Raw genomic sequence first — 27,248 nt, forward strand, 5'->3', positions numbered from 1 at the left:
AGCTCCAGAAAGTGGGCATAAAGGGAAACTACCCCACATAATAAAAGCCACATATGACCACACACACCTAACATTCTCAATGTTAAAAAGCTGAAAGCATTTCCACTAAGATCAGGAGCAAAACAAGGATATCCACTGTCACCAAGTTAATTAGTTTTGGAGGTCCCAACTACAGCAATCAGAGAAGAAAAAGAAATAAAGGAATTCAAAATGGAAAAGAAGAAATAAAACTGTCATTGTCTGCAGATGGCATATTATACACAGACAATCCTCAAGACTCTGGCAGAAAACTACTAGAGCTCATCAATGAATCTGATAAAGTTGCAGGATACAAAATTAATACACAAAAAATGATTGCATTTCTCTGTACCAACAATAAAAGATCACAAAGAGAAATGAGGAAAACAATCCCATTATCATCACAGCAAAGAGAATGAAATATCTAGAAATGAAACTACCTAAAGAGACCAAAAAAACAAATGCTCTGTAAACTACAAGACACTGATGAAATAAATCAAAGATGACACAAACAGAAGGAAATAAATACCATATTCCTGAATTAGAAGAGTCAATGTTGTCAAAATGACTACACTACCCAAGGAAATCTACAGATTCAATGCAATCCTTATTATATTACCAACGACATTTTTCACAGAACTAGAACAAAACTTTAAAGTTTGTTTGGAAGCACAAAAGACCCAAGATAGCCAAAGCCATCCTGAGAAAGAAAAATGGAGCTAGAGGAATCAGGCTCCCTGACTTCAGACTATGCTACAAAGATACAGTCATCAAAACTGTATGGTACTGGCACAAAAAGAGAAATAGAGATTAAGAACAGGATAGAAAGCCCAAGCACCTATGGTCAATTAATCTATGACAAAGATGGCAAGAATATACAATGGGAAAAAGACATTATCTTAAATAAGTGATGCTAGGAGAACTAGACAACTACATGTAAAAGAAGGAAATTAGAACACTCTAACGCCATACACAAAAATAAACTCAAAATGGATTAAAGACCGAAATGTAAGTTCAGACACTATAAAATTCTTAAAGGAAACACAGGCAGAACACTCTTTGTAATTAATTGCAGCAGTATCTTTTTTGGATCCACCTCTTAGAGTAATTAAAATAAAAACATTAATCAACCAATGGGACCTAAAATCTCTCTCTTTCTGACTTACCATAGGATATCACTTATATGTGGAATCTGAAATAGGGCAGATTCCCAGACATGGAGAGCAGACTTGTGGTTGCTGGTGAGGGGGGAAGAGGGAAGGGAGTGGGATGGCCAGGGAGTGTGGGGTTAGTGGATGTCAACTCTCTCTCACATTTGGAATGGATGGACAATGGTCTCCTACCGTAAGCACAAGGAATGTGTGTGACTGGGTCACTTTGCTGTACAACAGGAATCAAAGAAACATTCTACATCAACTATAATTTTAAACAGCTTAAAACTTCTGCACAGCAAACAATAAAAACGACAACCTACAGAATGGGAGAAAATCTTTGCAAAATTGTGAGCAATAAGAGATTAATTTCCAAAATATACAAACAGTTCATACACATCATTGTAAAAATAAAAAAAAATGGACAGAAGACCTAAATAGATATTACTCCAAAGAAGACATACAGATGGCCAGAAAACATTAAAAAATGCTCAACCTCACTAATTATTAGAGAAATGTAAATCAAAAGAACAATGAAGTACCACCTTACACCAGTCAGAATGGCCATCACCAAAAAGTCTACACACAATAGATGCTGGAGAGAGTGCGTAGAAAAGGGAACCCTCCTATAATGTTTGTGGGAAGGTAAATGGGTGCCATCACTATGGAAGACAGTACTGAGTTTCTTTTAAAAGCTAAATATAGAAAATACCATATAATCCATCAATCACAATCCTGGGTATTTATCGGGAGAAAACTCAACTTGAACAGATACACACAATGTAAATTGTGTATTGTATTGTAAACTGCCAATTTACAACAGCCGAAACATGGAAGCACCCTAAATGTGCATCAGTAGATGAATAAAGAAGATATGGTGCATGTACACAATGGAATATTCCTCTGCCATAAAAAAAGAATGAAGTAATGCCATTTGCAGCAGCATGGATGGAATTAGCAATTCTCACTCAGTCAGTCAGACAGAGACAAATATCGTGACATCGCTTATATGTAGAATCTTTAAAAATGCTACAAATGAACTTATTTACAAAACAGAAATAGGATCACAGATATAGAAAATGAATTTATGGCTACCAAAAGGGAAATGGGAGAGAGATAAATTTGGAATTGGGGTTTAGCAGATACAGACTACTCTATATAAAATAGATCAACAAGTTCCTACTGTAGAGCACAGGGAACTATACTGAGTATCTTCTAATAACCTGTAATGAAAAAGAATCAGAAAAAAAGAATAGGTATATAAATTTATAACTGAATCATTTTGCTGTACACCAGAAACATTGTAAATCAACTATACTCCAGTTAAAAAGTAAAAATTTCTTGATTTAAAATGAAATCTTCAAGTGGGTAGATCTTAGGTAAAACATTCTCACCACAAAAACAAAAAGAGAGGTGCAAGGAAGCTTTTTGAGGTAATGTTAACTTTATCACAGTGATGATTTCACAGATCCAACTCATCAGATTGCATACATTAAATACGTGCAGATTTTTGTGCATCAAGTACACCTTAATAAAGTTGTTTTTGGAAATAATTCTCCCAAAGTTAACTCTTTATTACACATGATTAGAGTTTGAAGGCTGATTTTAAGTGACTCAAATGTCTATGCCCTTAACCAAGGGAGTTTCCAAGGATGGGTGAGCAATGATATCCTCATGTTTTGTTTATATTCCTACTACTGTCCCTATATAAGAAGGAACTGCTACACAGTGTCATTTTGATCACTGGGTTGTCACCATCCTACAGCAGTGGGCTTGTGACCTCACCCATAAGGGAACGGAGTGTGCTGACCTGAACGAATTGCAAAGGTCAACAATGGACTCTTCCCATGAGAACATCAGTAATTAGATGTTAGAGAGCGGGGTGGATATGGTTCTCCTGACTCACTCAGGCAAAAGCCAGATCCTCTAACAGAACCTACTATTTGAAGCTTTTCACATATTAGAATTTCACTCTTTCCATTAAAATTATTCTCCTAAATATATTGAGTTCATTGTAAAAACTTTGAAGGGGATACCTATGAAATCTGCCAGCTTGTTCCCTCCTGGAAGGGAGACACAAAATGTGGAAGATTTAAGGTATTTTTAACCTTGTTTGTAAAGGTTTATGAAGTTTGGTAGATAAAAATCAGCTCAAAAATGAAGTGTATAGTATGACTATTTGGGTACATCTGCACCTGCCTACCTGCTTAGAAAGTTCCTGAAGGATATCGCTATTACGGATGACTGAATATAGATCAGGATGGAATAATTTCAGGTGAATTTTTATTTTATTGTTACCCTGTTTATATTCTTTGCTGTTTATTAGTTATATTTATTTTTCTGTGAAAAACAAGACAGATAAAGATAACAAACCAGTAGCTGCCAGAGGGTAAGGACCTGGGGGAGACAAAGAAAACAGATCAAATAGATTAAGAGGTTCAAACTGCAGCTATAAGTCAGAGAGATATAATGTACACTTAAGAAACTACCATCAGTAACAGTGTAACCATATCTTGTATGGTGACAAATAGTAACCGGATTTACTGTGATGATTTTTCATAACACATAAAACTATTGAATCACTATGTCATACACTTGAAACTAATATAAAACATGTTAATTATAACTCAAAAAAGAAATGTTCAGCTTTCGAATAAGTAAGATGTACGAGCCAAGTTTCTCTATTGCTTACCAGGTCCTACTGCATAGCCTCCCACCAAGTACCCTCGAATTTAGTGCCAGAGGGTTAAAGCCAGTAGCACAAAATCAACACCTGTCCGATATGACCGTTTTGTTTGAGTTACAAGGCATGTTCTTTTCGTTTGCAGTATTTGTCAACAGGTAAGTGTTGAAAGGTAAAAATATTCCATATCCCCAAACTCTCTTCTCACATCAACATATGGGGAAACATGGGGACCTCATTATTAAAAGTAGAAGTTTAGTGGTGCATACCCAATAATCAATTTTTGGTTAGGATTGGAGGGGTGACTGGGGGTTTGGGATTGGCAAATGCACACTCAAGTATTTGGAGTGATTGGTCAATGGGGACCTGCTGTGTAGCACAGAGAACTCTACCCAATATTCTGTGATAATCTATGTGAGAAAAGAATCTGAAAGCAAACAGATGTGTGTGCATGTATAACTGAATTGCTTTGTTGTCTAGCAGAAATTATCACATTATAAATCAACTATGCTTCAATACAATTTTTTAATGAAAAAAAAAACATGAGTTGTAACTACCTGAAAGGAACAAGAGCTGAGGGATTAGTACTGAACTTGAACACGTGTTTTGTCTAAAACTGGGAACTACTTTGAATATTTCTATTCCCTAGCTCAGTGGTCCTGCTATGTTTTTGAGTCTTTCTAGACAGACAGCAAATATGTAAGGGCTGGGAAAGATATGGGAAAGGGCCTAAGCAGGTAGGCAGGTGCAGATGTACCCAAATAGTCATACTATACACTTCATTTTTGAGCTGATTTTTATCTACCATTTTATCTAGCATTTAGAGTTGGCTACGTTTTGGCATAGCATCTTTTCTCTGCTACCTCGGAGACTTTGGACTAGATTGACCATCTTGGTCATCTCTCTTAACCTCTCCAACATGCCATTTCTTTCCACTGAAATAACTGCAAATATTTCAGAGATGTGCAGTAAGGACTTAATGAGCCAATAAACATGATGTGCTTAGCAGAATACCTCATATGTTAAGTTCTCCATAATCTTTGCACACAGGTCTACAGATTTCTTTGGCCAGATCTTAACAAGTCTATGGCAAAGCTTCATGTGTGGTATCAACACTAGCTTGAGCCCTTTCTTTGGGTGAGTCTACTCCTTTGGCTGGCTATTTTCCTAAGAGCTAGGAGGATGGATGAAAATAGGGTAAAATCAGAAAGTCACTGGAGTTCCCATCGTGGCTCAGTGGTTAACGAATCCGACTAGGAACCATGAGGTTGTGGGTTCGACCCCTGGCCTTGCTCATTGGGTTAAGGATCTGGTGTTGCCGTGAGCTGTGGTGTAGGTTACAGATGTGGCTTGAATCCTGCATTGCTGTGGCTCTGGTATAGGCTGGTTGCTACAGCTCTGATTCGACCCCTAGCCTGGGAACCTTCATATGCCACAGGAGTGGCCCTAGAAATGGCAAAAAGGGAAAAAAAATTAAAAAAAAGAAAGTCACAAGGCAGGACAAGACCCACATCTAATCTATCACTGGCCTTCTTATGACTTCCAGATCAGAAGACTGGCTATATTTGTTCATAACAATCAGGCTTCCTAAAAACTGCCCCATCCCTACCCACTACTCACGTTTTCGTCTAGCTTTGATCTTCTCACAGAGATCTGCACGACGGATCTTTTGAAAAATGCTCAACATCATATTCCAGACGTGCTGTGCCTCGTAAAAGGTTGTCAACAGGTTAACCAGATCTGGTTTGGCTGTCCTTAGATCAAACCCTGGGATCTCTGGCAGTCCAATCTCCAGACACTCTTGTTTAAGGTGGTTCTTCAAACTCATAAATTCCTTTTTATTAAGCTTCTCTAGATACCAAAGCAAGTCAAAGTCAGGAGAATCTGTTTCTGCCATCTTGCATCTCCAGCAGGTTCAGTCTTAGAAAAAAGCTCCAGGACCAAGGAATTATGGGATCTAGAAAATAAAGATGGCACCAGAGAATATAACTACACAGTAGCAGCAACTCATTTGAAGTTGACATAGCAGAAAATTCCTTGTGGTCTGATAGGAGCTTCTTGGATAACAGCCTGAACTATTCCTCATTGTCCAGGAAAATGACCTTGACAATTAACCTCGATACACTTCTGGGCTGAGATAAATGTGGAATATTAGTTGTGTTAAAAAGCAACATTCTTGCGGTAAAAATTACCCCTAGATACCAAACAGCCTTTAGACTTTGAGAATTGCCTGTCATATAAAGCCTTTCGGTGGGGGGAGGGGGAGCAGACATCAGTTCTTTGGTAATGGAGTGTCATCTTTAATATCCCATGGAAAAAAGGCAACTTATATGTGTGTCTGATGTACACACATCTCCATGTGCAGCTACAATTGGGCACATGATAACCGCAATGCCATGAATGTGCATTGAAATGAAAGTGTATCATTAGTGATGCTGAGATAATCACCTACTTAGATATGAAGGAAAACCCAACCCTTCCACCACTCCACATGCCAACTCCAGGAAAATAAAATCACTGCATTTTTAAAGGAAATATGAAAGGAACTTAATAAAAAAACATAGAAATTTATCATCCTATGCATGATTTTGAAGGAAAAAAATTTACACCTAAAAGCACTGATTGAATACCACAAAAAACAAGGTTTAAAAAAATAGACTTCGGAGTTCCCGTCGTGGCGCAGTGGTTAACGAATCCGACTGGGAACCATGAGGTTGTGGGTTCGGTCCCTGCCCCTGCTCAGTGGGTTAACGATCCGGCGTTACCGTGAGCTGTGGTGTAGGTTGCAGACGCGGCTCGGATCCCGCGTTGCTGTGGCCCTGGCGGAGGCCAGTGGCTACAGCTCCGATTCGACCCCTAGCCTGGGAACCTCCATATGCCGCAGGAGCAGCCCAAAGAAATAGCAAAAAAAAAAAGACAAAAAAAAATAGACTTCACTGAGGAGTTCTATTAATAAGCATTGAGAAAATACCCAACAGTTAGGTATATAAGTGGGAAATAGTGACAAGAAGGTATAAATGGCTGAAATATTTATGTTCAGATCAGTTCACATTTTGGTTCAAAGAAAAACAAATTCAAGTCATCCATTAAAACTCTGTACCATACTGTTACTGCCTGTTTAGGGCAGGAACCTGAAAAAGAATGGATATGTACGTATATGTATGGCTAATTCACTTTGCTGTACACTTGAAACTGATAAAGCATTGTAAGTCACCTACACCTCAATGAATTTGTTTTTTAAAAAAATCATTGCAGTATGGCCAGGTGGGTGTACAGAACGGTAGTGGAGCACTGGGAACCATGTCTAGTCACTTATGACAGAGCATAATAATGTGAGAAAGAAGAACATATACATGTATGGGGTCCTGTCATGGCTCAGTGGTTAGTGAATCCGACTAGGAACCATGAGGTTGCAGGTTCGATCCCTGGCCTTGTTCAGTGGGTCAAGGATCTGGCATTGCCGTGAGCTGTGGTGTAGATTGCATACACAGCTTGGATCCCATGTTGCTGTGGCTCTGGCGTAGGCTGGTGGCTGCAGCTCCGATTGGACCCCTAGCCTGGGAACCTCCATATGCCATGGGTGCGGCCCTAGAAAATGGCAAAAAGACAAAAAGAGAGAGAGAGAGAGAATGTGTACATGTATGTGTAACTGGGTCACCATGCTGTACAGTAGAAAAAAAATGTATTGGGGAAATAAAATTTTTTTTAAAAAGCTTTTAATAAACACTCTCAGATTTTTCCCTCTTAAACACCTATGAAGCAGAACCACTAGGTGTAGAGCTTATGTAATAGGGTATTATTTCAATTGTCCTAATGAATCGGAAACTGAAGATTGACAAAGCATGATCAAATATTTCTAGCATGTCAGTGTTGTGTATTATAAACCAAATTAAAGTCACGCTTTCCAAGAGCCCTTAACAAGATAGCGCTCACACTACTACATTTAGGGAAATATAAGTTATGTGAAAGACTGTATCTTCATTTTATTTTTTTATTTTTTGTAATTTTTTAATAGTTATTTCCCCAATACGGGTTTTTTCCTGCTGTACAGCATGGTGACCCAGTTACACATACATGTATACATTCTTTTTTCTCACATTATCATGCTCCATCATAAGGGACTAGACAGAGTTCCCAGTGCTACACAGCAGGATCTCATTGCTAATCCATTCCAAAGGCAATAGTTTGCATCCATTAACCCCAAGCTCCCAATCCATCCCACTCCCTCCCCATCCCCCTTGGCAGCCACAAGTCTAGTCTCCAAGTCCATGAGTTTCTTTTCTGTGGAAAGGTTCATCTGCACCATATATTAGATTCCAGATATAAGTGATATCATATGGTATTTGTCTCTTTCTGACTTACTTCACTCAAATCGGTTCAACACCAACTGTATTTGTGTAGCAAAGGTAAGAGTTTTCTTTTAAATCTTGGTTCTAAGTGTTCTTCAAGAAACCTAAGATTATGCAGTGATGCAAGTTAAGCTTCACGGAAAAGGGAACCCTCCTACACTGTTGGTGGGAGTGTAAATTGGTGCAGCCACTATGGAAAACAGCATGGAGATTTCTCAAAAATCTAGGAATAGAACTACCGTAAGATCTGGCAATTCTGCTCTTGGGTATATATATCCAAAAAAAATGAGACAATAATTCAAAAAGATTCACACTCCCCAGTGATTATAGAAGCATTATTTAAAATTGCCAAGGTATGGAAGCAACCTAAGTGTCTATCAACAGACAAATGGATTAAGAGGATGTGTAGGAGACGTATGAAATGGAATACTACTCGGCAATAAAAAAGAGTGAAATTATGCCACTTGTAGCAACATGGATAAACTTAGAGGGTATTATGCTAAGTGAAGTAAGTCAGAAAGAGAAAGACAAATACTGTATAATATCATTTATCTATGGAATCTAAAAAATACAACAAATGAACGAACATAAACAAGAAGCAAACTCACACATACTGACAACAAACTTGTGGTCACAAACGGGGGGGAGGGGCAATATAGGGTGGAGACACAGTACATACATACCATTGAGTTTAAGATAGGCTAAAGGATATCTTGTGCAATACAGGGAATAGAGCCAATATTTAGTAATAACTGAATGGGGTGTACTCTTTAAACTGTAATTCAAAAAGATACATGCACCCATATGTTCACGGCAGCACTCCTCTCAATAGCCAAGTCATGGTAACAATGTAAATGTCCATGGAAAGATGAATGGATTAAGAAGATGTGGTACATATATACAATGGAACACTACTTGTCCATTAAAAAAAGAACCATGCCATTTCCAGCAGCAGGGATGGAACTAGAGACTCATACTAAATGAAGTCAATCAGAAAGACAGACATATACATATCACTTAGATGTGGACTCTAAACTGTGGCACGAATGAACCTAACTGTAAAACACACACACACTCACAGACAGAGAGAACAGACCTGTGGTTGCCAAGGGGGAGGGGGGAGGAAGTGAGATGGATGGGGAGTTTGGGGTTGGTAGATACAAAGTATTCCATCTAGAATAGATAAACAATGAGACCCTGCTGTGCAACACAGGGAGTCTCCGACAACATGATAGAAGAGAGTATGAGAAAAAGAACATACATATACATATGCCTGGACCATATGCGGTACAGCAGCAATTGGCACACCGCTGTAAAGCAATATACTTTAATAAAAGCATTTTATGACTACATAAAAATTCTGTTGTCAAAAATTGTATAAAAATGAAAATTGTGTGGCGTTCCGGTTGTGGCGCAGTGGTTACGGAATCCGACGAGGAACCATGAGGTTGCAGGTTTGATCCCTGGCCTTGCTCCGTGGGTTATAAGATCCGGCGTTGCCGTGAGCCGTGGTGTAGGTTGCAGACGCGGCTTGGATCCCGCGTTGCTGTGGCTCTGGCGTAGGCCGGCGGCTACAGCTCCGATTCGACCCCTAGCCTGGGAACCTCCATATGCTGTGGGAGCTGCCCAAGAAATGGCAAAAAAACAAAAATAAATAAATAAATAAAAACTGTGTTTAAAAGTTGTTAAGCCTCACAAAAACCATCCCTCTCCCTAACTCTCAAGTTAGTTTCCTCCTGGGACTTCTATTTAATGTCATCTTCCTTTGACCTTTCTCCTTGGACTCAGACTCACATGAAGAGCTGAGATGAGGTCCAGCACCTGTGCACCGTTTCCTATGGAAAAGCGGTGTCGTATCCTGACCCTCAATGAGTGAGGTGGCTGAATAACGGATGACAAGCCAATCGGAAACTTTGACCGGAACTTCTGCAGCATTGCTGCACAAAGGGATCACTTCGAAAGTTCTTTAAAATTCTGTTAAAACTAAAACATGGAGACCAGACTTGAAAAGCCCCTGAGCAGATGAAACCATTTAAGCCATTTAAGCAAGACTATATCTAGCTTAGGTCACAAACATAGACAAAACTTGAGTTCAAAACAAATGCCTCAAAGTCATAAGCTAAACTTCCTCAATTTGGTATGAGATAACTGCTTTTACCCAATCCCTTGCAGACTGGAAACCCACACTGCCCACCAGCCTCCGTAAAGGATAAACAACTTCCTCGCTTTTACGCGGTAAGCAGCCTCCTTTCAGTTTTGGATTTAAAAGCTCCCAGCTTATGAATTGTTCTTATATGCACGATAAACTCTAACTAAATATTCTTTTACTGATCTGGTAGCTTTAATTTTGGTATTTCTGAATTTTTAATAACCCCAATGCCCACAAGTACCCACACCTGTTAAATCAAAAAATTTGGAATATTAATCAGTAACATTCTTTTACTGATCTGGTAGCTTTAATTTTGCTATTTCTAAATTTTTAATAATCCCAATGCCCAGAAGTATGCACACCTGTTGAATCAAAAAATTTGGAAGTTAACCTAGGAAATGATTTTGTTACAGTTTCCCCCGAGATGACCTCAACAAGCAACCTGAACTGAAGACCGGTGGCTCAGAACTCAGTAAAAATCCCAAGAGGTAGAGAAGCTATGTCTGACCCTTGAAAATAGCCTCTGTCTTTAACACTTCACATACCAAATAGAAGAGTGCCGTCCCTGGGAAGTCCACAAGATGAGGTTCTGGTTGAGAAAAACAGCATGAAAAATAGTAAACTTGGAAAATGTCAGGAACAATAGACGCAAAAGGATTCTAAAATCAAAGGAAGAAAGTTGGCAAGAAAGTTAACTCACCAGGGTCCCCCGGGCCAGTTTCTAAAGCAAACTAACCAGGAATTGGGAAGGGAAAGGAAAAGATACGCCCACCCAAGGGTGGGCCCCTTAATTCCTCTCTTTTTATTGGCTGAGGTAAGTTCTTAAACCACGTTCGCCATGGGAGGAAAACTGGCTTCACCTGGGTGCTGTTTCTCCACCTAGCTCTTTCTTCATGGGGTCTATTGATTGCAAGACGGTCCAGACTCAATTTGGGGGCATCTGGCCAAGAACCCCCAAAACAATTGATCTGGGAAGTGTCAGAGGGGAAAAAATTTTCCGCGTAATCTCAACTTCAGATAATAAGGCATAAGCTACAAAGGGAATATTCAATCTACACCAGGATCTGGCAGGGAGCCTTTCAAATACAGGAAGAAGCCAAAACATTTGTGATTTAGTGCAATGACAGGTACCTTAAACAAGTGGTAGGTATTGCAGAGACACTCTGTAGATCCGAAAGCCAGGGTTTGCCAGCTTTCTCGAAACAACTGGAACCACCTGTAAGCTTTGACAATCACCCATGACTCTCCCCCACCTGTAGGCATCCTGCTTTACTGAAAAACGTCACTTCTTGCGTTTAACAGATTTTTATCTTATATGCTATTTTTTTCAAATTCCTTTTTCATTAGGGTATGGTTGATTCACAGGGTTGAGTCAATTTCTACTATACAGCATAGTGCCCCAGTCGTACATGTGTGTGTGTGTGTATACACATTCTTTTTCTAATACTGTCTTCTATTATGTGCTATCCCAAAAGACTGGATATAGTCCCTGTGCTGTATAGTAGGGCCGCATTGCTTATCAATTCTAAATGGAATAGATTAAAGAAAAAATATGATTATCTTAATAGATACCAAAAAAAGGTAAATCTAGACGAGTCAACACCTATTTGTGTTCTTAGATTCGCGTAAATTAGGAAAGAAAGGGATTTCCTTAATCTAATAAAATGTTCCCCCCAAACAACCAGCACCCCATACTTAATGGAAAAATGATGAAAGAATACCCTTCGAGAAAAAATACAACACAATCATGCTCTGTCACCAATTCTATTGCAATGTACTGCTGAAGGAGTAGAGTGTTCACTAGGACAAGAAAATGCATTTGAAGGAAAGAGGCCAAACTATCACTACTGGAGATAATTTGATGTACCTGTGTAATTCCCTCCTTTTAAAATCTATAGAAAAACTGTTAGGATTGATTACTGTATTATACACTTGAAAGTTGCTAAGATAATAGATCTCAAGTGTTTTCACTACAAAAAAAAAAAAAAAGAAATTATGTGGCGTGTTTGAGGCTTTCGCTGAGGCCATGCATAGTAATCATTTTGCAAAATATAGATTTCAAATCGATGCATGTACTCCTTAAACTCGCACACTGTTATGTGTGAATTACATCTCAATAAAACTGAAAAAATAATGAATGTTCTCAAGGTTTTTTAAAAAGTATATTGATGAATATAAAATAATACTAAAATTCATTTGCATTTCTATAAAGCTAGGTGGAATTTGAAATATAAAAGGATGCCATAGGCAGCGACAAGAAAAATATAACATAATTATAAATACACCTAATAAGAGATGTTAAGCTTTACTGGATAAAATATACAGTTTTATGGCTAGCCATTAAAAAAATCTAAAGAAATGAATCACAGTAAAGCTCTTACATATGAATGGCCTTTATTACTATGAGATTGTTAGGAATTATAATTTTAATTTTCACCAAATAGATCTCCATATTCAGGAAATATCTAATAAAATCTTAATAGAAATTTTATGTCAAAATCTAATTTAAAATGTATGTCAGAGACAGAAGGAGTTGTTATAAACCCCGATATTCCTGCAACGTAATGGCAGAGACTGTTGACTGAATTGGACCTACCGTATAAATATTTAATTTAAAAACTTATTAAGACTTTTCAGCACATGGATGGAACAATGAATCAATGGACCAAAAGACAGAGCTCGGACACAAAGCAAATCAATATTAAATCGGCTTCATAACAGATTATGGGCAGTGGGGCAGGTGAACTATGTGTTAAATGGAGCTAGTACTATTTTATAATATTTTTTTTTAATGGATGTCTTCTCCCTATCATAGAGAAAAGCAATTACCAGTGGATGAATACTTCTGTGTGAAATGCAAACCTCTACCAAATTTTAAACACAATAAGACATCTGAATGACTCAGGGTAGGGAATGATATTTTTAAAAGAAGACCCCAAATTTACCCAGCGTAAAGTAAAACTTGTTAAATTTCATTTCATGCCCTCAATGAAACAGAAAAATACAAACCACAAGCCAGGAGAAGACGGGTGCATCGCACACAACTGGCCAACTCAGCCTCAAACCATGCAGAGAATGCCACACGCCAATAAAAAACAGAAAATAAGCAAAGTGATCAAAAGCCCTCTCACCAAGAGGCAACCACACATGGCCCAGGAACTTGCGAAAACGGACCAACTTCATTAGTCATCGTGTAAAGATAAAGGGAAGCAACAATGAAATTCCTTTTCCCACCTAGTATTTGGCAAGTATTTTTAGACTTTGACATTGTTAGGTGGGCGGTGATGGTGCAGCCGTGGGGACATCCACCCATGCCTGACAGTAATTTGCTCGAAACATTTATGGAAAGGCACAGGAAGCAAGCTAGGTACCCTCTTTGACCCAGAAATGCCAGTCTTGAGTAATGCACAGTCCTGAAACATGGGAACCAGGATATACGTACAAGAATATCTCAAAACACCATTGTTCATCTTGGCAAAACATTGTCACCGAGGGAAGAGATGAGTTGTGATCTATTTGATGGAGAAATTTTTCACCTGTCGAGGAATAGGGATGTCATCTGGGCTTAGGCATGGTTCAGCCTGATCCTTGGGAACTCAGAGAGCTTGGCTCATGGCCTGTCGCCCGCACAGCACTTCTGCCTTAACCATGAAGGTAAAGAAGCTCCGTGTGGAAGATGAGGATGAACTCCCTTCTCTTGTCATCCATGTTGACTCTCCCTGGAAGAGCGGGTTCCCTTCCCAGACACCAGTGTCCTCCTGGCTCTCTGTCAGCGTACTAACTCTCTTTTGAAACCTTAAAGGAATACATCCTGTCATGTTTGATGCATGTTCTTTGTTCAGATAAGGTATTCGATTGTGTTGGAGACCATGCTTCAACAAAGCATTTCCTTGGAGCTATTAGAAGGCTGCCTTCCCTACCTTCTGTTTGGCTCAAATAAAACTCTTTCCTATCCCTTATGACAGATCAATAATTGATTTGCATCGACATAGTCATATGCTGAAATACTGTAAGGCCGGGAGTTCCCGTTGTGGCGCAGTGGTTAATGAATCAGACTAGAAACCATGAGGTTGCAGGTTCGGTCCCTGGCCTCGCTCAGTGGATTAAGGATCCGGCGTTGCCGTGAATTGTGGTGTAGGTTGCAGATGCGGCTCAGATCCCACGTTGCTGTGGCTCTGGTATAGGCTGGTGGCTGCAGCTCCGATTGGACCCCTGGCCTGGGAACCTCCATATGCCACAGGAGCAGCCCAAGAAATGGCAAAGGGACAAAAAAAATACTGTAAGGCAGTAAAAAGTAAATGAACTGCCACTGAGGCAAATGTAAAATAATATTGATAAATCTCAAGAACATAATGGTAACTGAAAGAAGCAGGTCATGGGAGGATATACTCACTGTAATTCAAAACCAGGGGAAACTAAACACTTCTCTTAGAGAATCATCTGTCAGTGGGGGAAAAAAAAAAGTAGAAAGCCCAGGGGAATAATTCACAGAATTCACTTCCCTTGACAGCGATGGAGGGTGGAGAAGGCGAGCAATTGCAGCCGGGAAGGCAGAGCCCGTGAAGATTCTCATAATGTCTATTTCTTAATCTAGGTTCTGGACCACAAACATTTCTATGATACCTACGCTTATTCCCTCAGTTTTCCATTATGTTGTCTATACTCCTTTATATGCAAAATATATTTCATAACCCTCTCCTTCCCCAAATAATAGTACTTAATTCATAGGATTCTTATAAGGAGAAAGCAAAGTTATAATTAGAAAAGAATAGTTCCTGGCACAGTGAAGTTTCCCATGAACTCTGGAGATGATGAGCACAAGGAACCCCAGGGCAGAGTGAAAACCAGGCTCCATGAAGAAATACTGACTCCACACCTGGAAAATGTAACACCTGTTCCACATACCATGACTGCACTAGCCATTAGTCTTCGGGCCCCCTGTGTGTCCGATACAGTGGTGTCAGAGAAATGGCCAGGACACACCAGCATTCCCCCCAGGAACTCCGGCTATAAGAAGAAATCAATCATGTAGAGATTTCACGATCATTAGGGAATGAAGAGAGTCATGCTCACTCCTTAAATTAGCCAGTTTGTAGCACTTGGGGAGCTTTCTCAGAGCCAGAAGCCCTGGGAATCCTAATTCAGCATTTCAGGCTGAAATACCGACCACTCTGTAGGACACCAGGGAAGAAAGTCTTTGCCAACATCTAAGGTGGAAAATTTTTAAGTTTTGTTCCACATCTTCTCTGGCTCTGGGCGCCAAACGCCCTCATGAGCCAATGGGAAAAGAGCAGATCATTGGCCAATCATATGGCCCCCTAGCCTTTTTCTTCCTGGTTCCAGCCGCCATTCATTAAGGACCAAGCAGGAAGACCTGGGGAGGTAAGTCTGAGTCTTGACTTTGCATCTTTCTTTCATCCATTTATGTCATTTGTTGTTTCAAGTCTCAGTTTTACCCCCTTTGTCCTGCCTCCTTTCTTGACCTTGTTTCCATACTCTGTGGCTCTGGGTTTTCACTCGTTAACATGTTAACTATCAGTTAAAAGACTGTTGCCATGACAACGTCCATCACATCATCCCTGTTGTTTTTTTAACTGAAGTGTAGTTGACCACAATGCTGGATTCGTTTCAGGTACATAGAAAAGTGATTCATTGATATATATATATATGATTCAAATTCATGATATATATATGATTGAGATATATACATGTGATATCTAAAATTCATGATATATATGTGATATATCAGATATAATAGTGATTTAGTATACACATATACAACCCTCTCAGATTCTCTTCCATTATAGGTTATTATAAGATATTGAATAGAATTCTCTGTGCTATACAATCAGTACTTGTTGCTCATCTATTTTATATATACTAGTGTGTCTCTGTTAATTCCAAACTCCCAATTTATCCCCCCACCACCCCTCCCCTTTGGTAACCATGAATAAGATTTCAGCATCCCTGTTCTTAAGAATTTTCCATTAAAGTACCAAGTGTGCAAGTGCTTGCTCCCTCCTGATCCACAGCCGGGCTGCTCCTGCTCCATCTACCTGGCTTTCTTCCACGTTAAAGCTGAAAGTTAACCCATGAAACAGGGTTTTGTTACAGTCCTCCACAGGTGACCTCTATGTGCCCGTGATCACCCTGATAGCAAAACCAGACAAAGACACCACAAAAAAAAAAATTACAGGCCAATATCATTGATGACCATCTTCAAAAAATACTATGAAACTAAATCCAACGATACATTAAAAGGATCATACACCAGATCAAGTGGAATTTATCCCAGGAACTCAAGGATTCTTCAAGGCCCACAAATCAGTGTGATGCACCATATAATCATCTCAATAGATGCAGAAAAAGCTTCTGACAAAATTCAACACTCATTTTTGATAAAAGTTCTCCAGAAAGTGGGCATTGAGGGAACAAACAATCAGAAAGAGAAGTTAGGGAAATAATCCCATTTACCATTGCATCAAAAAGAATAAAATACCTAGGAGAAAACCTGCCTAAAGAGGCAAAAGACCTGAAAACAATAAGGCACTGTTGAAAGAAACTGAAGATGATATAAACAGGTGGAAAGATACACCATGTTCCTAGGTTGGAAGAATCAGTATTGTCAAGGTACACAACGCCGTAAACCAACTACGCTCGGATTTAAACATTTAAATCTACAATGTGCAACACGGGGAACTCTGTCTAGAGCATGATCATGTGAGAAAACAGAAGGTGAACATGTATGTGTACCTGGGTCACCGTGCTGTACAGAAGGAAAAAAAATTGTATTGGGGAAATAACAATTAAAAAATAATTTAAAAATAGAAAAGAAAGGTCTGATGCTTATAAAATATTGTGAGGGAGTTCCCATCGTGGCGCAGTGGTTAACGAATCCGACTGGGAACAATGAGGTTGCGGGTTCGATCCCTGCCCTTGCTCAGTGGGTGAAGGATCCGGCGTTGCCGTGAGCTGTGGTGTAGGTCGCAGACGTGGCTCGGATCCTGCATTGCTGTGGCTCTGGCGTAGGCCAGTGGCTACAGCCCCGATTAGACCCGTAGCCTGGGAACCTCCATATGCCGTGGGAGCGGCCCAAGAAATGGCAAAAAGGCAAAAAAAAAAAAAAAAAAAAAGAAAGAAATAGAATATGAAAGTTGACATTTTCTAAAAATGTATATACTTACAATGAGGTCCTACTGTATAGCACAGGGAACTAAATCCAATCTCCTGGGATAGACCATGAGGGAAAATAGTATTTTTTAAAAAGAATATATATATACACACACGCATATATATACACACACACTTATATACACACATACACATATATAACCGAGTCACTTTGCTGTACAACAGAAGTTGTCACAACATTGTAAATTTACTACACTTTTTAAAAATCATCATTTGGTATAAATTTGGAATAGTTTCTATTTTTAATGTCTGTAGGATATGCAGCGATATCTCCTCTTTCATGCCTTATATTTGATTTTTTATGCCTTATTTTTCTTCTGTAGTTTTGTTGAGAGGGTATCAAAACCAGTCTTTTCAAAGAATATACTTTGAGCCTCATATCTATTTCATTATGCTCTAACTTCAAACTACTTGCTTTTAGTGTTTTGCTGTTGTTTTCTCTTACTATAGTTGATTCACAGTGTTCCTTTAATTTCTTTTTGACCACAAAGCGACCCAGTCACACATATATGTACATTCTTTTTCATTCATACCATCTTCCTTCGTGTTCTAACTCACGAGACTGGACGTAGCATTCTTTAACGTAGTGAGTGAACTGTCAGTTGTCCTTCCCTGTACCTTTGAAGAAGCAGACTCTTCTGAGTTCTGTTGGTCTCTATTCCCCGCCCTTTGATATGTAACATTACATACCATGAATTTTACCTTCAAACACTTTCTCTTTGTCCGTGAGTCACTAATTATCGTCACCTCATCTGGTATTAACAGATGGTAAGAGATTTCCGGGGCCACCGTGAAAAGGCACCTCTGACTGTGCTATTTGCACCATGGAAATCTGTGACCTCATGGTTCCGCAGACTGGAAGTCGGAGACCATGGTATGGGCAGAGTTCCCTCCTCCCGAGGGCTGTGAGGGAGAAGTGTTCCTTCCCCTTCTGCTGGTCTCAGGTGTTCCTTGGCGAGTAAACATCAGTGTCTCTGCATCTTCACATCCTTTTCCCTGTTGGCATGTCTGTGTCCAAATTTCTCCTTCTTATAAGGACCCCAGTCATGTGAGATTAGACCCCACCTGCTCCAGGTGACCTCATCATAACTCCTTACATCTGCATTGAGACTGTTTGCACATAAGTTCACACCATACTGTGCGGAGGGTGAGGGCTTCAAAGTATAAAACTGGGGGTGGGGAAGGACATCATTCAAACCACCGCAATCTAATAGTTTTGCATTGGAGACAGAAAAGGTGACTTTTTTTTTTACTGACGTTGGTGGCACAGGCGTGTGTGTATTTGCCTGTCCTGGGGGAAGTTTTAAAATTTGACTTGGAACTAATCTGAAGGCCAACAACCCCATCGCTTTCAGAGGCTCTCTGGCCAGATCAAGAAATATCTTAAGAGAGTGGCCCCTGATCTTCCTAGCACGGCTCCACAGCAAGGGAAAGCCAGCTAGCTGCAAAATTCCAGCACGGTTCTTGCCCAGTGAAAGCCATTCTTGAGGTCAATGATTCTCAGATTTGGGCATGCATCAAAATCTACTGGGAGTGTTCCTTCCTCTGCAGTTTCTTGGAAGAGTTTCAGCAGAACAGGCATGAACTCTTCTCTGAATGTTTGAGAGCATCCCCCTGTGACTCCATCTCATCCTGGACTTTTGTTTTTTGGAGGTTTTTTTTTAAAAAATCACCATTTCAATTTCAGTAGTTATAATTGGTCCATTCATCTTTCCTATTTCTTCCTAGTTCAGTCCTGGAAATGGGTTAAAGACCTAAACATAAGGCCAGATACTATAAAACTCATAGAGGAAAACATAGGCAGAACACTCTCTGACATAAATCACAGAAATATCTTGCTTGAGCCACCTCTTAGAATAATGATAACAACAAAAATAAAATGGGACATAAAGTCTTTCGCAAAGCAAAGGAAACCATTAAAAGAAAAAGCAAACAGGAGTTCCCTTCGTGGCTCAGTGGTTAGTGAACCTGACTAGTATCCATGAAGATGTGGGTTTGATCCCCGGCCACACTCAGTGGGTTAAGGATCTGGCATTGCCACTTACATTCTTATTTGGCATCTGAATATATTCTGTGGTGAGGTATCTGTTCAGATCTCTTACCCATTTTTTACTGTGTTGTTGATTTTCTTGTTGAATTCTAAGACGTTCTTTGCATATTCTGCATACAAATCTTTGATCAAGTATGTAACATGCACAAGCTTTTTCCCCAGTCCACAGCTCTTTCCATTCTCCTAACAAGTGTCCTTCTCAGAGCAAATATTTTTATTTTAATAAAGTCTAGGTTATCATTTTTCTCTCCTGGGTTATGCATTTAATCAAAAAAAAAAAAAAAAAAACTCTTCTGTAAATCCACAGTCATGTAGATTTTCTCCTGTGTTTTCTTTGAGAAGTCTTAGAGTTTTGAATTTTCCACTCAGGTCTATAACCCGTTTGTACTTGATTTCTGTGTAAGGTGTGAGATCTGAGTCTGGGTTTTTTGTTTCGTTTTGCATATAGACTTCCTGTTGTGCTACAACCATCTGTTCAAAAAAAACCCTTTCTGCATCATGCATACTTGACTTTTATTTGAGCAGGCACTTCACTACTCTTAAGTCTATAATTGCTTTTATATTGACAATATGTCAAATGAATATAGATGAAGGTTTTTATATCTTCTAAGTAATTGTTTCGGGGGTGCCTTGGTGGCCTGCTGCTTAAGAATACGGCCTTGCCACTGCTGTGGTGTGGGTTAGATCCCTGGCCCAGGAACTTCCACATGCCATAGGCACAGCCAAAAAAAAATAAAATCAAATATGATATCACTTATATGTGGAATCTAAAATATGGCACAAAAGAGGAGTTCCCATCGTGGGGCTAAGTGGTAATGAGCCTGACTAGTATCCATGAATGCAGGTTCAATCCCTGGCCTTGCTCAGTGGTTTAAGGATGTGGCTGTGAGCTGTGAGCTGTGGTGTAGGTTGCAAATGTGGCTCAGATCCTGTGTTGCTGTGGTGTAGGCTGGAAGATGCAACTGATTCAACCCCTAGCCTGGAAACCTCCATACGTCACAGGTGCAGCCCTAAAAAGAAAAAATAATAATAATAAATAAAATAAAATAGGGCACAAATGAAACTATCTACAAAACAGAAACAGACTCACAGACATAGAGAACAAATTTGCGGTTGCCGGGGGGAGAGGGGAAGAAGTGGGATGGATGGGGATTGGGGGTTGGTAAGTTCAAGCGATGACACTGAGAAGGGATAAGCAATGACATCCTCCTGCACAGCACAGGGAACTCTCTCCAGTCTCTTGGGAGAGACCATGACGGAAGATTGTCTGTGGTGGAAGAAAGAGAATGTATATGTGTATGATTGGGTCCCTATTGCTGTACAGCAGAAACTGATACAACACTATAAATCAACTATACCCTAATAAAAACTTAATTTAAAAAAATTAAAATAGGAGTTCCCATCGTGGCTCAGTGGTTAATGCATCCGACTAGGAACCATGAGGTTGTGGGTTTGATCCTTGGCTTTGCTCAGTGGGTTAAGGATCTGGCATTGCCGTGAGCTGTGGTGTAGGCCTGGGAACCTCCATATGCTGCGGGAAGCGGCCCTAGAAAAGGCAAAAAGACAAAAAAAAAAAGAAGTAATTCTTTGGGGATTGCTTCTTACAGAAGCTGAATTTTATTTCAGACATCGTTGTTCTCATGACCGTTTCAAAGAGAAGGTGAAACATGAGTCTGGTCTAAAGAACGTCCTGCCCCATCCCCATCCCCCAAACCTCGCAGGTCACCAGACAAGAGATCAGTCATCTCAGCCAACTGACTTTGGATAACGTTCCACTGCCCTGAATTTTCCACAGGTTCCATTTATTTCTTGTTCCTGGCAATTCTGTCTCTGAAGATTGGCACCTCTACCCTGGTGAGGATGGCATCATCTTTCTTTCCTGACTTTGGCCTGATGTGGTACCTGGAGGAGCTCAAAAGGGATGAATTCAAAAAATTCAAGGATCTCCTCAGGAAAGAGCCTCTTGAATTGGGACTCAAGCCACTTCCCTGGGGTGAAGTAAAAAGGGCCACACGGGAGAATCTTGCAAAGCTCCTGACGGTGAATTTCGAGGAAGAACAAGCCTGGAATGTGACCCTCAGCATCTTCCACAAGATCGGCAGAAAGGACCTCTGTGAGAAGGCCAAGAAGGAGATTACAGGTGAGGGAGTCTGGGCTTGTGATATGGAGCAGGGCTTCCTAAGAGTGAGGGCCGTGTCATGACTTTGATAAATGTCTCTGCCTGTCTACAGCCATAGCCCCTGGGACAGAGTGATCCTTGTAGCTAGAAAACAGCTTACTTTAGACCTGTGGGTTATATGTGTAAAAGTCAGGTCCTAACCTGTATTGTACGACTGTCCAGTTGGCAGTAATTTTGTCCTATGCAAAGAGCTTGCATCCATGCCAGAAACTTTAAGGTGAACTATCATAAAGCTATGGTCCTGGACTTCTAGCCGTAACAATTAGATGATGCATTAAACTGAGGGTAACTGGAGGAATTCTCTATTTATTCAAAATAGCCCTAAAATGCCAGGGTTTAGTTAGATTTCTAAATCATCATCAGGTAAGCATAGATTTCTAACAACCAGCAAGCAAAGGTTCATGTTGGGGAAACTACTGTCCATAACACATAGAGTCTTTTTTTATTAGAGTTGATTTGCAATGTTGTGCCAGTTTCTGCTGTACAGCATAGTGACCCAGTCGTGTGTGTGTGTGTGTATACACACATTCTTTTTCCCACATTATCTTCCATCATGGTCTATCCCAGGAGATTGGCTATAGTTCTCTGGGCGGTACAGTAGGACCTCGTGGCTTATCCATTCTAAATGGAATAGTGTCATAAGCCACATGTGAGGGAAGATTGTCTTTGACTTGGAACTTTTCCAAGATTTGTTGACCATTTTTACAATACGACATCCCCAAAAGCAACACTTTTCATGACTTCTGAGCTGCCACCACAGCCGTCTGCAGGTGCGTGCCCCTATTCACATATAATACAGGCTCTTGGCAGATTCATTAGGTCTTCACATTAGGTCTTTACGTGCCTTTTTTTGCTGTAAATCTTACTTAACTTTGGCACCGTTTGTGTAGTTACATTTAGGACACAGTGTCCCTCATCCTCAGCCTGCTCTGAACATTTCTTTTGTCCCCGAGCCCCTTAAACTGACACAAGTTCTGCCTGGCGTATTAGCATCTTAGTCGCCAATGTCCACGAAGCTTCTCAGCCTCCGTAGAGACAAACGCCTCAGCAGCTACAGCCAAATCCTGAGTTCCTCTTCTTGGTCTTCGTCTATCGCCTGAATCTCAGCTCCTCACTGCCTCTCTGTTTTCCGCGTTCTTCAGTGACCTCAAATAATGCGTTAAAAGTAGCTTGCCCGGCATCTCCAGCTGCTTCTAGAGGGACGGCTTCGAAACGAGACCAAGCATTTCCGTTTCAGGCAAGGCCAATCTTTCTTACAAGCCTTCCTGATTTGAAACATAACTTGGAAACAAACACGCCCCAGTTCACCTGTTTTGAAAAACCTAATCTCCACGGGTTTTCTAGAGTTTTACGGTTGCGCATTCTTGCATTTGAATCGTCTATCCACTTGGAATTTACCCTGGTGTAAGGCATGAATTATGAAACCACTGCTGCTGCTCTTTGTTTTTGCATATCTAAGCAGCTGGCCTAAACCCTTCTATGTAACTAAAAAAACTTTCCCCCTTAAAACATGAAACACCAGCTTAATCATGGCATGCATCTCCCACCTGTGTACAGCAGTTTACAGGGGTTTTGTTCTATGGGTTTGGATTCATTTTTTAGTGATTCCTATTGATTAGTACAAAACTCCCCTCACTGTCCTTTCTTCCAGAATTTCCATTACATATATTTTTATGTATTTTATTAAAGTATAGTTGATTCGCAAGGTTGTGCTAACTTCTGCTGCACAGCATAGTGACCCAGTAATGCCATATATATATACATCCTTTTTCTCATTCTCTCTTCCATCCTGTTCTATCCCAAGAGGCTGGATAGAGTTCCCTGTGCTGTACAGCAGGACCTCATTGCTGAGCCATTCTAAATGCAGTAGTTTGCATCTACCAACCCCACACTTCATGACAAAATTGTCTGGTTCTAAAAGATTCCTGATACTTTAGAAGTCATTAATTCGGATAAATTACAATATGAGAAAAACGACACCCTTCTAATGTTGTTTTTGTTTCCATTTCTTCAAGTCTTATGTTTTCTGGAGTGTGTTGGCAATTCCAATAGGTATAAAGTAAATACTGAATTTTTCCATTGTTCGTAGATTTTTTCCAGCTAATACTTTTTGGTACACCTGACGCTAAAGCCTGTATCTGTGCTATTCTGACTCTAGTATAACCTTGATAAATAAAGATTCCCTCTTCTTCTGGGTGGGGGGGGTGGAGAATTCCCTGTGGGAGAACAGGAAATGATACAACAAAATCAACTAAGCAAAAATCTTACAACCAAATTTTCACATTCCAGTCAACTTCACCTATACTGTGTTAATTAATAGCCATGTTTTAAGATGGGCTTCATGTTTGATTCTTCTGTGACCCCCTCTTGTGTGAGACATGATAGAAATTATCTTAACTCATGATAATAAATTTTGTCAACTGTAACTGACTCCTCCAAGGCCACTGAGATGAGGGGCAAAGCTTGGGCAAAAGCATTCGTTTAAGGAATGCTAGACTTTCTCCATGAGTATTTGCAGTGTTCTTGAACTCTGCTGACGGGAGATTAAAATCTAAATCCTTGAGGGTCCCCATTCTGAACCTGATAGAACATGAGGACATGGAGGCATTTCTACTGAAATGTTTATCTCCCTATTCCTACACGACCTTGGATTTTCAGGACCCCGTTAAAACAGTATGTTAGGTTAGTCTTGGCGGTAGCTCTCAATCAGGAGTGATTTTTGTCCTCCAGGGGGCATTTTGCTATATCTGCTGATATTATTTTGTTGACTGCTCTCAAGGCAGAGGTCACATCTAGTGATCAGAGGCCAAGTATGCTACTAACCATTAACCATCCTAGATTTTCAAAATTACCCAGCTCCAAATGTCCACAGTGCTGAAGTTGAGCAACCCTGTATGAGAAGCAGGTACATAATACTCGGTCCAGCAGGGTAGCCACCAGCCACATGTGGCTGTTGACATTTATAGTGCGTTAAATTAAAAAGTTAGTTCTTTGGTTGCCCTAACCACATTGCAGTTGCCGAATAGCTATATGTCTCTAGCAGCTACCATGCTGGATGGCACCGAACTTAACATTATCTTCTCATGGGAAGAGCCAAAAAGATACTTGCCACTTCCTTCAGCAAAAATATCCACTCAGTATGATTCAGACTGCAATAAAAAAATAAAATGTCTTAGCGTTCCCTTCATGGCTCAGTGGTTAACAAACCTGACTAGGAACCATAACAATGCGGTTCGATCCCTGGCCACGCTCAGTGGGTTAAGGATCCAGCAGTGCCATGAGCTGTGGTGTAGGTCACAGACACAGCTGGGATCCTGCCTTGCTGTGGCTGTGGTGTAGGCCGGCGGCTATAGCTCCGATTTGACCCCTAGCCTGGAAACTTCCTTATGCCATGGGTGCAGCTCTAAAAATCAATCAATCAATCAAAATTTTAAAAATAAACTGTCTCAACAAGTGTGTTTAGCAGTCTGAATCATACACACTGAAACCAAGGTTCGGTAGTGCGGTTTATTTGTCACTGGCTTACGAAATCACAGGGTATTTTGTCTGTTCTAGTCGCTTTCAAACTTTGTTCTTCCAGGATGCCTTCACTGTGGAGTGTTCCCTGAGTCTTTCTTACCCTCTTGGACACATCCTGTCTTCGCGCAGTGCATTTGCACTTCTCCTCTGTGCTGTTCTCCCAGCCCCCCTTTCCTTCTAGAGTGAAGGTGGAGCATCCAACCTCCTCAGGTGACATCTCCTGACCCACGTCACCAGTTGTTACTGCTGGATACAGGACATGTGGAAAGAATCATTCCAATATATTTTGCATAATTGGCCTTCAGATAGGAATTGGCTGACTATAGCCGAAAAGGTTAATAGGTTTCGAGGGCGGGCAGGTAATGATTCCAATGACAGTCATGAACAGGCCCTGGTGAAACACCGGCGCTTCTTAAAACCCTGTAAAAATGCAGTTCCTTACCTTGTCGTGATCATGATGGGCTTTAAGAAAGCTAAACAAGTACTTGCTAGCAGTACGAATTTTAAAAGAGACCACCGTAGCTACGATTCAGAGATCAGGAGGCTCAGCAGCGCAGTGCTTCTTAAAATCCGTGAGTGCAGCCCTTGGAGACAGGAACGGTACTACAGAAAAACCCAGAGTCAGTGTCTCCCATTCATGGCCAACGGCAGCAAAACGGCTAGGGCAGCAGAAGGTAGACTCTGCTCCCTTCCACTACTCTATGCATTCCGTGTCATGAGAACACACGTAAACTGCAGGACTTAACTCGTCCCTGGAATGTTAGCTGGAGCAGATACGGAACAGGGTCAGTGTTGCAATGCTTGTGTGCTTCTAGCATTCTTCTCTGACGAGTACCCACTACTGAGGATGTGGTGGAAAAGGGAACCTCCCGTGCACTGCTGATGGGACTGTAAATTGATGCCACCACCATGGAGAACAATATGGAAGTTCCTTATACAGCAAAACTATAGAGTTACCATATGATCCAGCAATCCCACTTCTGGGCATATATCTGGATAAAGCTCTACTTCAAAAAGATACATGCACCCTAATATTCATTGCAGCATTATTTACAATAGGCAAGACATGAAGGCAACTTCAATGTCCATCAACAGATGTGTGGACAAAGAAGCTGTGGTACATATATAAAATGGTCTACAAGCCATGAAAAAAGGATGAAATAATGCCATTGGCAGCAACATGGCTGGACCTAGAGAAGATCATATCGAGTGAAGTAAGCCAGGTAGAGAGAGAAGAAATATGATATTTCCTATATGTGGAGTCAAAAAACAATACAAAGGAAGTATTTACAAAATAGATTTACAGATGCAGAAAACAAACGTATGGTTACCAAAGGGGAAAGGGGGGGGAGGAGAGAGAAATTTGGAGTTTGGCGTTAACAGATACATCCTACTGGGTACGTACATATAAACAACAAGGCCCTACTGTCCAGCATCGGGAATTAGACTCGATATCTTGTGCTAAACCATAATGGAAAAAGAACAGGAAAAGGAATAGACATATATTGTGTAACTGAGTCACTTTGCTGGACACCTGAAATGAACACGACATTGCATCTCAGCTTCAATTTACAAAGAGAGAGAGAGGAAAAATAGCCCTAAGCGTCGCTCCATCATATCTGCTGCATCTCGTTTTCCTCTGAGGAAGTGCCTGTGTCAGGTCCTTCAGAGCGATCCCACCCACAGAGAACCTACACCTCTCTCTCTCTCTCTCTCTCTCGGAATCCCTTGTATACATAAATGGGTACCTATGACAGACACGGAGTTCTTCTTCTTCCACGTAAGTTATTCCATACTTTTCAATATCGGCCTGATATTCAGCTCAGGCTCCACGAATTCCTGAGCTGACCTGCTGCCGATGGTCACGTACTTCCTGCCCAGTGTCTGCTGTTACAGCAGCAAGGAGGAGTGGTGTGCACACGAGCACACGCGTGGATGCGTGTGGATGCATGAGGATGC

General features: G+C 40.5%; 2 protein-coding genes across 6 annotated transcripts in view; one reads left to right on the forward strand and one right to left on the reverse strand.

Moving 5' to 3' along the window:
• Positions 1-11,133, reverse strand: part of NLRP11 (NLR family pyrin domain containing 11) — a 77,887-nt gene extending 66,754 nt beyond the window's left edge. For 3 of the 5 annotated variants that reach the window (XM_021095069.1, XM_021095065.1, XM_021095068.1), the window contains exons 1-2: positions 11,051-11,133; positions 5,473-5,809 (exon numbers count right to left, since the gene is read on the reverse strand). In XM_021095069.1, coding sequence (XP_020950728.1) covers positions 5,473-5,749 — 277 coding nt within the window. In that variant the 5' untranslated portion in view covers positions 5,750-5,809; positions 11,051-11,133. The other 2 variants (XM_021095067.1, XM_021095066.1) reach the window with 2 other exon arrangements.
• NLRP4 (NLR family pyrin domain containing 4) overlaps positions 21,406-27,248 on the forward strand; it is a 39,039-nt gene continuing 33,196 nt past the window's right edge. Inside the window, exon 1 of the mRNA XM_021095070.1 lies at positions 21,406-21,731. Coding sequence (XP_020950729.1) covers positions 21,452-21,731 — 280 coding nt within the window. The 5' untranslated portion in view covers positions 21,406-21,451. The remainder of the gene's footprint in view (positions 21,732-27,248) is intronic.

The sequence above is a fragment of the Sus scrofa genome, chromosome 6 (genome assembly GCF_000003025.6).
Source record: "Sus scrofa isolate TJ Tabasco breed Duroc chromosome 6, Sscrofa11.1, whole genome shotgun sequence".
Taxonomy (NCBI): domain Eukaryota; kingdom Metazoa; phylum Chordata; class Mammalia; order Artiodactyla; family Suidae; genus Sus; species Sus scrofa.